This window comes from Mustela lutreola, chromosome 2, assembly GCF_030435805.1.
Source record: "Mustela lutreola isolate mMusLut2 chromosome 2, mMusLut2.pri, whole genome shotgun sequence".
In the NCBI taxonomy this organism is placed as follows: domain Eukaryota; kingdom Metazoa; phylum Chordata; class Mammalia; order Carnivora; family Mustelidae; genus Mustela; species Mustela lutreola.
In genome coordinates this window covers 82093179-82106348 of record NC_081291.1, presented here as the reverse complement: position 1 = coordinate 82106348, position 13170 = coordinate 82093179, and the positions used below count along the sequence as shown (strand labels likewise).

General features: G+C 32.0%; 1 protein-coding gene across 2 annotated transcripts in view; it reads right to left on the bottom strand.

Moving 5' to 3' along the window:
- Window positions 1–13170, bottom strand: part of TOP2B (DNA topoisomerase II beta) — a 57537-nt gene that overhangs the window by 14286 nt on the left and 30081 nt on the right. For both annotated transcript variants that reach the window (XM_059162462.1, XM_059162463.1), the window contains exons 14-26: window positions 12315–12425; window positions 12128–12233; window positions 10721–10830; window positions 10272–10364; window positions 10066–10180; window positions 8525–8646; window positions 8190–8338; window positions 7428–7659; window positions 5726–5860; window positions 4762–4962; window positions 3405–3600; window positions 3167–3258; window positions 134–289 (exon numbers count right to left, since the gene is read on the bottom strand). In XM_059162462.1, the coding sequence (XP_059018445.1) occupies window positions 134–289; window positions 3167–3258; window positions 3405–3600; window positions 4762–4962; window positions 5726–5860; window positions 7428–7659; window positions 8190–8338; window positions 8525–8646; window positions 10066–10180; window positions 10272–10364; window positions 10721–10830; window positions 12128–12233; window positions 12315–12425 (1818 nt within the window). The remainder of the gene's footprint in view (window positions 1–133; window positions 290–3166; window positions 3259–3404; window positions 3601–4761; window positions 4963–5725; window positions 5861–7427; window positions 7660–8189; window positions 8339–8524; window positions 8647–10065; window positions 10181–10271; window positions 10365–10720; window positions 10831–12127; window positions 12234–12314; window positions 12426–13170) is intronic.

The following is a 13170-nucleotide window of genomic DNA, read 5'->3' as shown; positions in this document are numbered from 1 at the left end:
AGCAGTATAATTTAAACATTCAGTAACTTAATAATACATAAAAGGTAAATCAAAATGCTTCTTTTTGGAAAAAGAAAAAGAAATGGATAATACTGAAATAGTTTCAAATTATTTAACCCACAAAAGTTCATACTTTTGCATCTCTCTGTTTAATCAGTTCTTCAACTTTTTCTTTAGTAAGAGACCACAGAGACATATTTAAAATATAATTAAAATCGGGGCCTGAAGGAGTTCCTGAATCAGAGGAACTATCATCATGCTGGTTTTGTGTTTCTTCCTCTTCTGCTGCCTGTAAAAAATAACAAACTTTATATTAAAGTCCTGTATGGTAACAAATAAATGGCCGAATTTTACTGAATACTGAGTTAAAAATTTCATAAATGCTATACTCTTAGTACTCTTATCTTAAGGGTGATTGGGGATTTTTTAGATTATCTGCAGGATGACCTATAAAAAAATGATTTCCTATAAAAAGTTTTCTAAAAATACACAATAGTAAGTCTTCAAAAGGAATGAGTATATTCACTCCCCATTTATCTAGGAATCTGATGAAAAATTAACTGCTTTGCCCAGGCACTAAGTCATGACATGAGAAGATACCACATATCTGGAAATTAAAAGAGTAGAACTAATGTTTAATCACTGCATCTTGTCAGACTTTTATATTGGTGAGTGAATGAACAATTTGAAACCCAAAATAAGTATCACTTATCGAGAATGTTTTACAGTTGTAATATAAATATGGTAAGGTACGGCCACTCATTAAGTATGATTTCTTAATAAAAAATTCTCTAAAGCAAGAATACTCATGTACATACAAAAAGTTCAATTAGGAATTTAATTCCTCTTCTAAGTTAGAAGAGGAATTGTGAGGAGTATTCTAAAATTATATTTATAAGGCTTTTTTTCATCAAAAAGATCACAATAAAAAATCCTCTTATGCTAGCGTTAAATTTCAAAATCCAGTCAATTTAATAGAAGTTCTTATAGGTGACATCACCTCTAAGATGTTTAAAGTAACAAGAGCCATTAAATAAAACTGCATTTAAATTATTTAAGGCACTCAGATCATTAAAAATGACTGAGTTAACCATGACACTCCACAAAACAAAAAGTTCACTTTTGGTAGCCAAAAAAGAAAAAAATTGTTTTCAGTTTAAAATTTTCAGTAAAATAATGTGTATATATATGAAGTAAAGTTTAGTGTACTTTAGAAGGGATAAAAATAGAAATTGCAAAGCAACATGCTTCATTACATAAACAAAACTATGAATTCAATTAAGCAACAATAGCCAAATAAGAAATGCTGTTGCTGAGTTGATCAATGATTAATAAGTACCTAGACAAACAGTATTTACAACAAATTAGTAAATTCTACCATTTTTAAAAATTCTTCATGAAACAGTGTGTTTCTTTGGAATATTTAAGTTGTTACCCTACTATTAAAATATTATTAAGGTGTCATAAAATCCTGTTTAGATCCACAGTTTAGTAATCTATTTGATCTAGATTTTGAGGACACCCAAAGTATCATTAACAAACACTCAATGAATATATGTGTATCATCATTGTTTAACATGAAGATAACTAAGGATATTTTCAGAAATCAAGAAAAATTTTAAGTTCCACAGACAGAATTCTATTATGTTTAAAAAAAAAAAAAAAAACTCTAATCTCATAATTATCTCCTTTATAAATTCTCTCTTCTCCAAATCTACACAATAGGACACTCTTATAAGAGCAGCTCCTTTTATTACCTTAACTCCCAAAGTGAACACATGGTCAAGATGCTGAGAAATTTTTGATGGTGACAATGAAATTTTTGAAACCAACCACTAGGTTTTTTCCCATAAAGTCTACTTCCACTGGAAGGGCATTCTCAATCCCTATACACCTTTACCTTTTAAAACTAAGCATTAAATTAACTAGTTTACTAGTTAATATTTTTTAAGATATAGTTTAAACCAACAATCATACAGAAGGGCAAGCAGTGTATAAACCGTAATCTGGGATTCAAAAATGCAGTAAAATACATTAAAAGAAAAGCAAAGTGCTTGGATCATCTTAATTTTGAATACTCCCCATCCTGTCCCACCCCATTTTCCCCAAACAATAAATAAGTCTATTATCTTAATATGTAATTATTAAATATATAATTTCTTCTAATTTTACTTGCTCTAATATCTGGCATTCTACTGACCAAAATTTTAAAAAGTTTAAATAATATTAAAAAAGCATGTCAATGTAGTTGATAAAAAATATGGAAAACACTGTGGGTTTAGAATTCACAAATGTAAGGAAGTTTGAAGTGTCAGTTTAAGTTATGTCATATAATCATAACTGTATTTTTTAAGGATAATAAAATTATCAGTATGATAATATACACATTCTAATTAAGTAAAAAATTAGTCATCTCCATAATTTTCTTCCTTTTGTACATTTGTGTTCTCAATCACAATGTTGTATTGTTTTAAATTTTTCTTTAATTATACACAATAGCAAGAAATTCTTGAGAAGAATCTCAAAGTTTCAATATTCCATTCACTGAATTAATTCTAGTCCTTTATGATCCGAAATGGACAATTTAATTAATAAAACATCAGACTTTTAATCTGAAGTTCCAGGGTTTAACTCTCTAGTCAAAGATCTAAGCACAGGGCAGAGCATATACTTGGTGCTCAATAACACTATAATATTAAACATTTTGTCTCTAGTCTTCCCAGCATAAACCAAAACCAGACGAAGTGAATGGTGACTGGATACCATACTATCACCATAGTAAGACCAGTGTGAAATGATGTATGTGCTACCCAGTATCATTCCCAGAGAGTACACATGCACCTCACAAAAACCACCACCACAAACAACACCCTTTAATGGCAGGCTCAGAAAAAAGGCCAACAAGACTGAGCTACCTTCTCACACCTGGAGTCATTTCTCCAGGCCCTGGTTGAGTCACACTGGCAAAGTGCTTTGTGGTGGGTGTGCACTGCAAATTCCTGTACTGTATCTGTTCTGTGGATAAACAGAAGACTTCAGTCTCCAAACAGACAACTCGGCACCTTTATAGCAGTACTAAATTTAAAATTTAGGGATTGGGTTTTTTGTTTGTTTTGGAATTTGCTTTTAAAAGCTTCTCTGAATGTCTTGTTCTGCAAATGATTACCTTTTCTTGTGCTTCTTTCCAGGCTTTCACTGGGTCAGATTCATAACCTCTCTGGACTAACATTTGAATCAAATCTTTCTTTGACCTATTCTCTATGTGAGGGAAAAATAAAGTTAGGATCAAGAAAAGAGATTCAATTTGTATTTGTTTATATTCTACTGATAAAAATGTCTTCTATTAATAAAGATTTTTTTTTCCATTTTAACTAACGTTTAATTTTTTAAAGATTGCATCTTACCTATAGTAATTTTTCCTTGTATCTTCTCTAAAATGAAACGGGCTTGATTGTTAAGCTTTGTGGACTCTGCTCCCAACATTCCTACAAGCCATTCCTTACGTAAACCATAGTAACTTAATCGTAAATCAAAGAATTCTTTCAAGATGTCTTGAACAGTTTCATACTTCTTGAGACATCCCATATGATCAAAGAGTACCTAATGAAAACACAGTTTTTGAAGATGACATAAATCTGTATTGGTACTTTTAACCTGTATGACATCTACAGTATTTAAAATAACTATAACACAGTTAAATGAACACATACCACCCCTAAAAGTTGTTAAACAGAACCAAAACAATTAAGTACATTTCGGTAAATATTCTTTTGGTAACTCTAAGAAACTGATAAATTCTCAGAACAATGAAAATATTTAAAATAATTTTGAAAATAAAAACAGGTCCTTTAAAAAAAAGGTTCTAGGGGCACCTGGGTGGCTCAGTGGGTTAAGCCTCTGCCTTCGGCTCAGATCATGGTCTCAGGGTCCTGGGACTGAGCCCCGCAACAGGCTCTCAGCTCAGCAGGGAGCCTGCTTCCCTCTCTCCCTCAGTTTGCCTTTCTGCCTATTTGTGATCTCTCTGTCAAATAAATAAATAAAATCTTTAATTAAAAAAAAAAGGTTCTAATTCAAAATGGCTATAAAACCACCTAAGAAAATTTTTTTCAAACTAAAAACATTCTAAGTTTATAAACATTAAAGTTCTCTCTCCTCTATATACTCAATAGATGTATATTTGTCTCTGTTTATAATTACAATTCATTCAAACTTTCTCAATTTGGAGGAAAATTTTACTTCTTCTCTATCCTTTTTCTCCTTTTTTCTATCTGTCTTTCTTAGTAGATGATGGCAGTTTGTCTCAGCCACTGTGCTACTGGATTTTTTTCTTTATGCCTAAAAGCTCATTTGGAATGGAATGAGGGTAATCATACATGTTCACTTTCTACCTTTCTCACCAATTACATACAAACACAAATATACAAGTTTAATAAAACAGATTAGAATTATGGGGAGAAGTACTCCACAATTAAAATGCTACCAGAAATAGGCATGAAAAACATGAAAATCCTGCACTAATCACTCCAATAACTTTTGGTCAGTTTGTGTATCCTATGTGCTCAAGCCCAGATGTACAAATGCAGAGTTGGGATTAAGAGTAGTGGATAATAATCTAAAGGAATGCACCTTTACAGAGTCTTCAGCAAATATCAGGGGGAAAACCATTCAGATTTACTACAACCACAACCATCATGAAACCAATTATAAAAATTCTACTTATGGCATGGAAGAAACATTAAAATAGAAAATCCAATCAGTTACCATGGAATTACAAGTAAGAGTAGTCTGAAGTTTAAAAACTTTGTGCAATCCAGCAGCTTCTGCTTGTGCAAGCTTCTCTTCAGTCATTTTCACCACAAATTTCACAGTTGTATCAGTATGATATTCTTTATAATCAGAAATTAATGCTGGTGTTTTATCTGTTCCATTGAGCATTGGTTCTAAAACCTGTTCTTTGTATACCTATAAAAGATTTAAAAATACATTATTATTTTCCTGACACACATTGATGTTCTCATACTACCAAGTCATGCAATTTTGTGAAGATTCCCAACTCTGGTCAGAAAAAAGAAAAACTTCCCTCTATCTTCTGCCCAGTCGCTATAGAGGACTATATATGGGGGGGGCTCAATGGTGAAAGATACACAACGTAATGGTTCTGATTTGCTCATACACCAAAGGGCAAGGAAAAGGCTGAAAGTATAAAGAGAATGACGGTCAACTCCATCTGACAAGAAAGGACATGCATACTTTAAGATCTGTAACAGCTGATACAGACATGAATTTATTGACCATAGTCATAAGGATTCCAAGCTAGCTTAAGACATTCAACATTTAGGGGCGCCTGGGTGGCTCAGTAGGTTGAGCCTCTGCCTTCGGCTCAGGTCATGATCTCAGGGTTATGGGATTGAGCCCTGCATCGGGATCCCTGCTCAGAGGGGAGCCTGCATCCCCCTCTCTCTCTGCCTGCTGCTCTGCCTACTTGTGGTCTCTCTCTGTCAAATAAATAAAATCTTTAAAGAAAAAAAAAAATTCAACATTTAGAGAAATTAAACTTCTAAATTACTATTTGAATATTCAAAGCACAAATTCAACTGGATGGTCAAAATGTATATAGGAATTTTTAAACACTATAAAGACTTAGGACAAACAATGATGGAATCATATTCGTCCCAGAAAGCATTGCACTGACCTCCTGAGAGGCAGCTAAAATACTTCTACTAACCTGTGTCCAAGTTCTAACTGGAAGCTCTGTAATCTCTACTGTGTTTCTATCCACCACAAATATTTCACCACTGACTGCATACTGGTTTTGACCAAGCTCTTGGATGGTTCCTTTAAAGTTTTTGTAGTTTGGAAGCTGCAGAGAAAAAATAAAAATAACTTAAGGCCCTGACTTCTCTCCTAACTGCCAGTACAATATCTGAATGCCCCTTAGTCTATGGTCTACTACTACTACCAAATTAACATGACTGAAACTAAATTCCTCAACCTTAGTAGTCCATCTCCCAATAATCACTCAATCTTGAATGCATAGCTTCTGTTAATATAATCTTAGTGTCTCCCAATCTCAAAACCTTTGCTTAGATGCCTAGGTGGCTCAGTCTGTTAAGTGTCTGCCTTTGGCTCAGATCATGATCTCAGAGTCCTGGGATATCACCACCCAGCCTTGGGCTTCATGCTCAGTGGGGAGTCTGCTTCTCCCTCTCCCTCTGCTCTCACTCTTTGTCTCAAATAAATTAACCTATAATCTTTAAAACACACACACACATACACAAAAACCCTTAGCTTCATCTTTCCTAGTCTTTTTGGAATATTTATTTTTCAGTCTATTGCCTCTGTACCTCCTTCTCCCCTCGATTAATAATCCTTTAAAATCAAACTCCTTGGATGTTATTTTGAAAGTCTTCCACAGTCGGGACCCAATCTAACTTTCCAACTTTTCTCCAATGATTTGCCTTCCATACTACTACTCTTCTTTCATAGTCTGCTTGAATATTTTGAATATTCTACATATATATTTTTCTATAAACAATATATATACCTACCTATACATCGAACGTATTAAAAGCATGTACTGACCAAATAAATTGTCCTAATAGTCTAAAACACATCTGAAAGAATTAAAACACTATAATCATAAAGCATTTTATGTTTCTATTAGAAATATTTTAAAGTACTTTAAAGTATTTAAGGAGAAAAAGATTTTTAAATCATACTCAATATTTTATTTTAAAATACAAGAATGAAATAGAACTTGGAGAGAAATACATAAAAATAAAAAGTTTGTTTCCACATGCTGGTTTTATCAAGTATTTTTTCCTCTTATTTATGTTTTCTACAATGAACACTACCATTTTTGTAATACAAAAATTTAAGTGTATTTAAGTGTATCATGATAAAGGGAAATTTCCAGATGATTTTAAATCACACAGAAGAAGAGAGGACGCTTTTTTGAGAAGTTTCTCTTGGAGGTAATTTAGGACAAAAACAAGCACAGTGGATGATATAGAAGCAAAAATTTTAAAAATATGGGGATATATGAAAATATATACAATGTGTTTTTAAGATTCCTTACAATTCTAATATGACTTAGTTTGAGAACAAAAACAAAGCTGCATGTAATTTTGTTGTAAAAAAACACTATTCTCTATATAATTTAGATGTCTACAAACCTGAAATATGAGGTATTTTTAATTTTCAATAAAGCTTCTACTTATAATCCTCATCTCCAGGCTTTTTCTAAAGCTTGTATCTTTTTCTATAAGCACATATCAAGTTACACACTAAAAAGGTCTTTATTTTCTGCAATATGTTCCAAAATGCAAATGGTTCCTTCCACTACTTTTCTAAAATGACTGGAGTTTGTAGTTCATACATTATCATTTGTTAATAAACAATATAAGCAGTAAGTTCTAAATAATTACCATAGGATGAGGATCCAAGCCATCTAGCATTCGTCTGACATTGTTCACAATTTCCCTAGCATCATAGTTGGGTAGTTTACAAGCCCATCCAGTACCAATGCCCTCAGCACCATTTATTAAAACCATGGGAATTATAGGAATATACCACTCAGGCTCAACACGTTGATTATCATCATAAAGGAATTTAAGCAGGTTGTCGTCCACAGCAGGAAAAAGCAGTCTTGATAAAGAGCTAATGAAAGGAAGAAATATGGGAAAATGTCCTATTTTAGGAAATAAAACTTTATACATAAAGACTTTACATTTCAAAAATTAAGAAAAATGTTTTTAAAATTTTGATTATATATACTTAAAAATACAATTTACCTCAGCTTATTACCAAATATATTTCTCTCAGGCAGAAAGCCAAAACAAAATAGCCCCATTTTACTTAAACGCTTACTTACTAGTCCACACAATTTCTTAGTACTGATAAATTATGTTGTATGGATTTCCTCTTTCTCTGACTAAACCCTAAAACCCTTCCTCAGCCTAAAAAGTAAAGTTGGATCAGAAAAATTCTTCAATTAGGACTGGTTTCACCAATAATTCACAAACACTGCGATCAACAAACTTCATTCTATTTGCACTAAAGTAATTTGGAACATTCACCCTCAACAGAGTACACAATCATCTCTCCATACTTAAAATTCTATTAAACATTTCGTTAATTCCAATATACTTCAAGTAGAACTTTATATCACTGTACCAGCAAACTGTTACCTTAACATTGTGAAAATATAACGAGGGCTTGCAGCATCTTTGCCACCATGAAGCCGAGTTCCAAACTGACCAATAGGCTGAAGCAAATTAATGTTGTTGCTTCCCACAAAGTTCTGAGCCAAATTCACAATAGTCATCATCAATGCTTGCTATAACATAGAAACAGAATATAACATTAAATTTTCTATACATATTCCCTAATTTCATTAGCATCCAAATTCTTGATTCTCTTACTTTTCCAAAGAACTTATAAAGAAAAAATACTTTATTATGCTTAATTATCATTCTTCATGCCAAAAGTATAGTTTTCAGTTGATTCCAATCTTAATGCTTACCTCTCCATGATGATAAGCAGACATCTCAGCAACAGATCCAGCCAACTGGGCAACTTTTACTTCACGTTTATCATTCCTCTTGAAACAAGTAAATAAAACTTTTCGTTGTCCTGGTTTAAATCCTATTTTTATAAAGAACAACTCTCTTTTAAAATATTACTCCAGATATAGCTGCAATGTTTCTTTTAATGACAACAGTGTTCTATATATTTGAGAGATAAAAGCAAAGATATAGTTTGCTTTTAAAAAATAACTAAAATCGTTACTTGAGATTCTGTAACACAGTGAGTATATAGTAACATGTTGTTATACCATCTCAGTCTCTTCCAAAAGTGAGGTGCCAAGTAAAAGACCACCCTTTCTGGTCTTAAAGAACTGCTCAATGGCACCAAAGCCCTTTCACAGGAGTTGTCGAGCTGCTGAACATTCATATATCCAAAATGTCAGTTGTAACTAAAAGTAGCAGCAAACCATCAATGAACCTAAAAAGTATATTATTAGAGTATCCCAAATCAGAAAACCCTTATAAAGAAGAGATGTGTTGTGGCAGTTAAGAATGCAGGCTTTAGAATCTCACTCATCTGGATACTCTTCTCAACTTGGCCATTTACCATTTGACTTTTTGCAAATTACTAAACCAATAGTCTCAGCATCCTCATCAGTGTAGTAGAAATAATTACCTTCCTAACAGGGTGATCATAAGGATTACATGAGATAACGCAAGCAAAGCATTCTGCTTCCTTATCATTCTTCTTGCTCTAGGCCAATGAGCACAGTAATATACTTTTCAGTATATGCTAGCTATCATCATCATCGTGGGCTCAGAGCATGGTAGAAACAAGATGACAAAATATGGCCACTTTCCTTGAGAATTTTATAATCTAATTGAGGAGGCAAAATTGACACAAGTAAAATAAGAGGCACACAATATTGGAATAGAAGTTTAGGCATCTGAAACCAAGGTTGACTGCAACTGTTAGAGAAGACTTCATAGAAGGGATGTAACTTAAAGCTGAATTAAATGAATGGGTAGAACCATCTGCTATTAGCTGAAAACCCACAAAGATCAACTTGCTAAAAGTTATAAAATGAAAATTAAGTATTTCTAGATAGAAGATAAAAATCTGCCCTACCAAGTACCAGTTTCTAAATATTTTTTTAGCAAGTTCGATAAGTTACGTTTTGGGTACTAAGGTATAAATGTGTTTTTAAAATTTAGTCTTGGATAACTATTTTATGTTATAGAAATTATCGAACTTATAAAAATCCCATTTTATTTTTTATTTTAAAAAGTCTGCAATTAGCCTGGCGCAAAATCTTTAAAAATTGGCTCTAAGGTTAAATTTTCCTGAAAAGCTTAAAAAGAGTTGAAGAGATTCAAATTAAGGAATATAAAGGATTTCAGTCCTACCAAAAGATCTCAAAAACAAATTCAGAATTTTAAATTTTACTATAAGAATGGCTTAGAGTATGTGGAATTAAAATATACTCAATAACTACATACAAAAGTGAGAAAAAATTTTAAAACAAAAGCTACTTACCATCAACAAGAGATGGTATAGATCTTTCATTGTCTGAATTTGAGAAGAGAATCAATTCCTTGTTGATGAAATCATTGTAAGTCAAATGCTTTGTTGCTGTACCATACAAAAATTGCTAAGAGAAAAGTTATATAGCAACACTGTCATTATTCCTGCATGAATTTTAGTCTCTTTCTTCCCCCAGACCACCACTCAATATAACTAACCTCTGGTAAGCCATGTAACCTACGCTGTCTCCGGTCTTCCATAAAATTTGTTAACCATTCTTTTCTATCATCAATCTTCTTTTTACTGAATGCCTGAAAGATTCCAGGTAATAATTTCACACATTAAAAATTAAATGAATTTCCAAAAAAGCCTAAATTAATTTCATCATACAATTAAAATGTATAAAGGCAAATAACTAATTTCTCAGAAACTGAATTTTATTCCCAACAGGCTTTTGTCAAAAATATACTTGAACAGACCTTTCAATTAAGGAACTTCAAAAGCAGAGCATAATCTGTGTGTGAGACTGGAGTGAAGAAATGCTAAGACTAACTAGTTTGGGCATTAGAGTTCAAAAGACACTTCTAGAAAAAACAGACTAGAAAGAAATGTATGGCAGGAAGGGGGATGGATATCAGGAAAAAATATCTTTAATTAACTTCATTACCAAGGTAATGGCAGCATCATCTTCAGGACCAGCATATCTAAATAAGATGCGGTGCCTTTCCATATCAGCAAAATATTCCTTTGCTTCTTTAGCTGTACTGGTACCCAACCCTGCACAAGTTTAAAAACAAAATTGAAAAAATCCAGACAGAGAACAACAAATACTGTATGAGCTCACTTACACGTAGAATCTAAAAATTTGTACTCATAAGAAGAGTAAAATGGTAGCTGCCAGGTACGGGGCTGGGATGAGAGGGAGAATAGGGAAATGTCAATCAAAGAGTACAAACTTTCAGTTATAAGGTGAATAAGTTCTGGGGAGTTAATGTATAGCATGTTGCCTACAATTAATAATTCTGTATTATATACTTGAAAATTGCTGAAAGAGATCTTAAATGATCCCTCTACCCACATAAAAAATTAACTATGTGAGGTGATGGATATGTTGATTAACTTGATTGTGGTAATCAGTTTACAACATACACATATATCAAATAATCATTGTACAAACTTAGATATGTATAAGTTAGTCAGTTCTTCAAAAGAGCTGAAAAAATTTGTATGAATTATGAACATTAATGACTGTTTAAAACCATTAGTTGAAAAGCTGATAGATCAAGCTGGCAACACCTGTACCAAGGGATCAATTTTAATAGAAAAAGAAAAACCAGACATTACATGCCTCCTGAGGTAAATATACAATAACACCTGTTAAATGTTTATGCCACATAAATCTAATCCAAATCTGTCTCAAGCCTCCAATTTAACTACTAGTTAACAGAAAATAAGAGGCAGAGGAACATACTATATACTTAATGAAATGCCAGGGATAATCAGCAAAATGCAGAATGTGGAAAATTGTACAGGACAATCAATCCAAGTTTTTGAACAAATAAACTGCAAAAAAAAACTATGAAAAGAGAACAAAATATTAAGATTTAATAGATTTATCAAGCCAAATGCAATTTGTGGACCTTGATGGATCCAGACTCAAAACAAAATATTTTTATTATAATCAGGAGAATTTTAACACTGACTAAATAATTAAGGTTATTAAAGAAAGGTATGATAATGAAATTATGAACTTTTTTTAAACATTCTCTTAGAAATACATACTAAAGTATAATGAAAATTATATAAAATCTAAAAGTTATTTCAAATTAATGGGGAGGATATGAGAAGAGTACTGATAAACAGGATTGGCAGTGAAATGATGATTATTAGAGCGCATGGGAAACCCATCATACCACTTTCTCTACTTCTATAAAATTTTTTATAAATTCTTTAAAAATCAGCCATAGCTATTTTTGCAGTTTAAAACAAACTTTCAAAATATTTTATAATGATCTCAAAAATATATTTACGTCAGTGGTAACTTCACAAAATTTAAGTATTTTAAAATACAAACCTTTGTAGTATTTTATTTTCCAGGCTTTCTGGTTTTCTATATGTTTTTTCCACTCATCAAATTCAGGAATACTATAGAAGGAAAGTTCCTGTTTATTTTTGCTAGCCTTAATAAAAAAAAAAAAAAAAATTAATTCTCTGCTATTCTTTAAGACAACAGTACAAAAATATATTAATGTAAATAGTACCTTTACAATAGGAGTAATGAACTCTTCAAGAAAACCATGCTTCAAAAGTGATGGCCAATTGTGATGGATGAAATTAATAAGCAGACCTTTTATGTGAGAACCATCTTGATCCTAAATAAATGTTAGTAAAGAGTGCTATAATAATTTTATGAAACATAATTATTTATAACCAAATTTTTAAATGGATGAATATAGCACAGGCAAATTCCATTCAAATTTTGAAACTGCACTTTACTATGTTTATCTAAAGGATAATCTTTACTGGTTTGTAAATAATTTTTTCTTAAAATTCAAATAATGAAATTAGCTAGTGATAGACTAAATCTTCCCATCATTACAAAATATACTGTCCCTATATGTTTTATGTTGATTTCACTAAAAGAATGATTTAAGGATGTGAATACATAAAACATGGTTATAATGGCACTTCACTGAACAAGGGAAATCTGTGGAGTACAGGTATTCACAAGTCCCATCTTGATATAAAAACTGCTTAACTTCTGCTTAAACTACCTAGAAACTTTCAGTGAAAGATTTTCTCTACAAATGCTTTTAATTAGAGTACATGAGACATGTTGGATGCATGTGAAATTCTTCCTTTTTGGTTTTCCAGTTCTTTCCTAATTACTGCCATTTTACTATTTAAGTCCTAGTTTTTGCACACCCCAAATTATGCCATCATATACAAACATCATCCATCATCCTACTGATCAGTCTTTGTTGCTTCTAAGTTTCATCATTTCCTTTCAACTTATACATAGGCTTCAACCTTATTAATACTACTGTGCATTTTACTCTTCTCATATTTATTGCATTTAAAAACATTTTTAAAATAACCAAAAAGATGGCTGCCCAA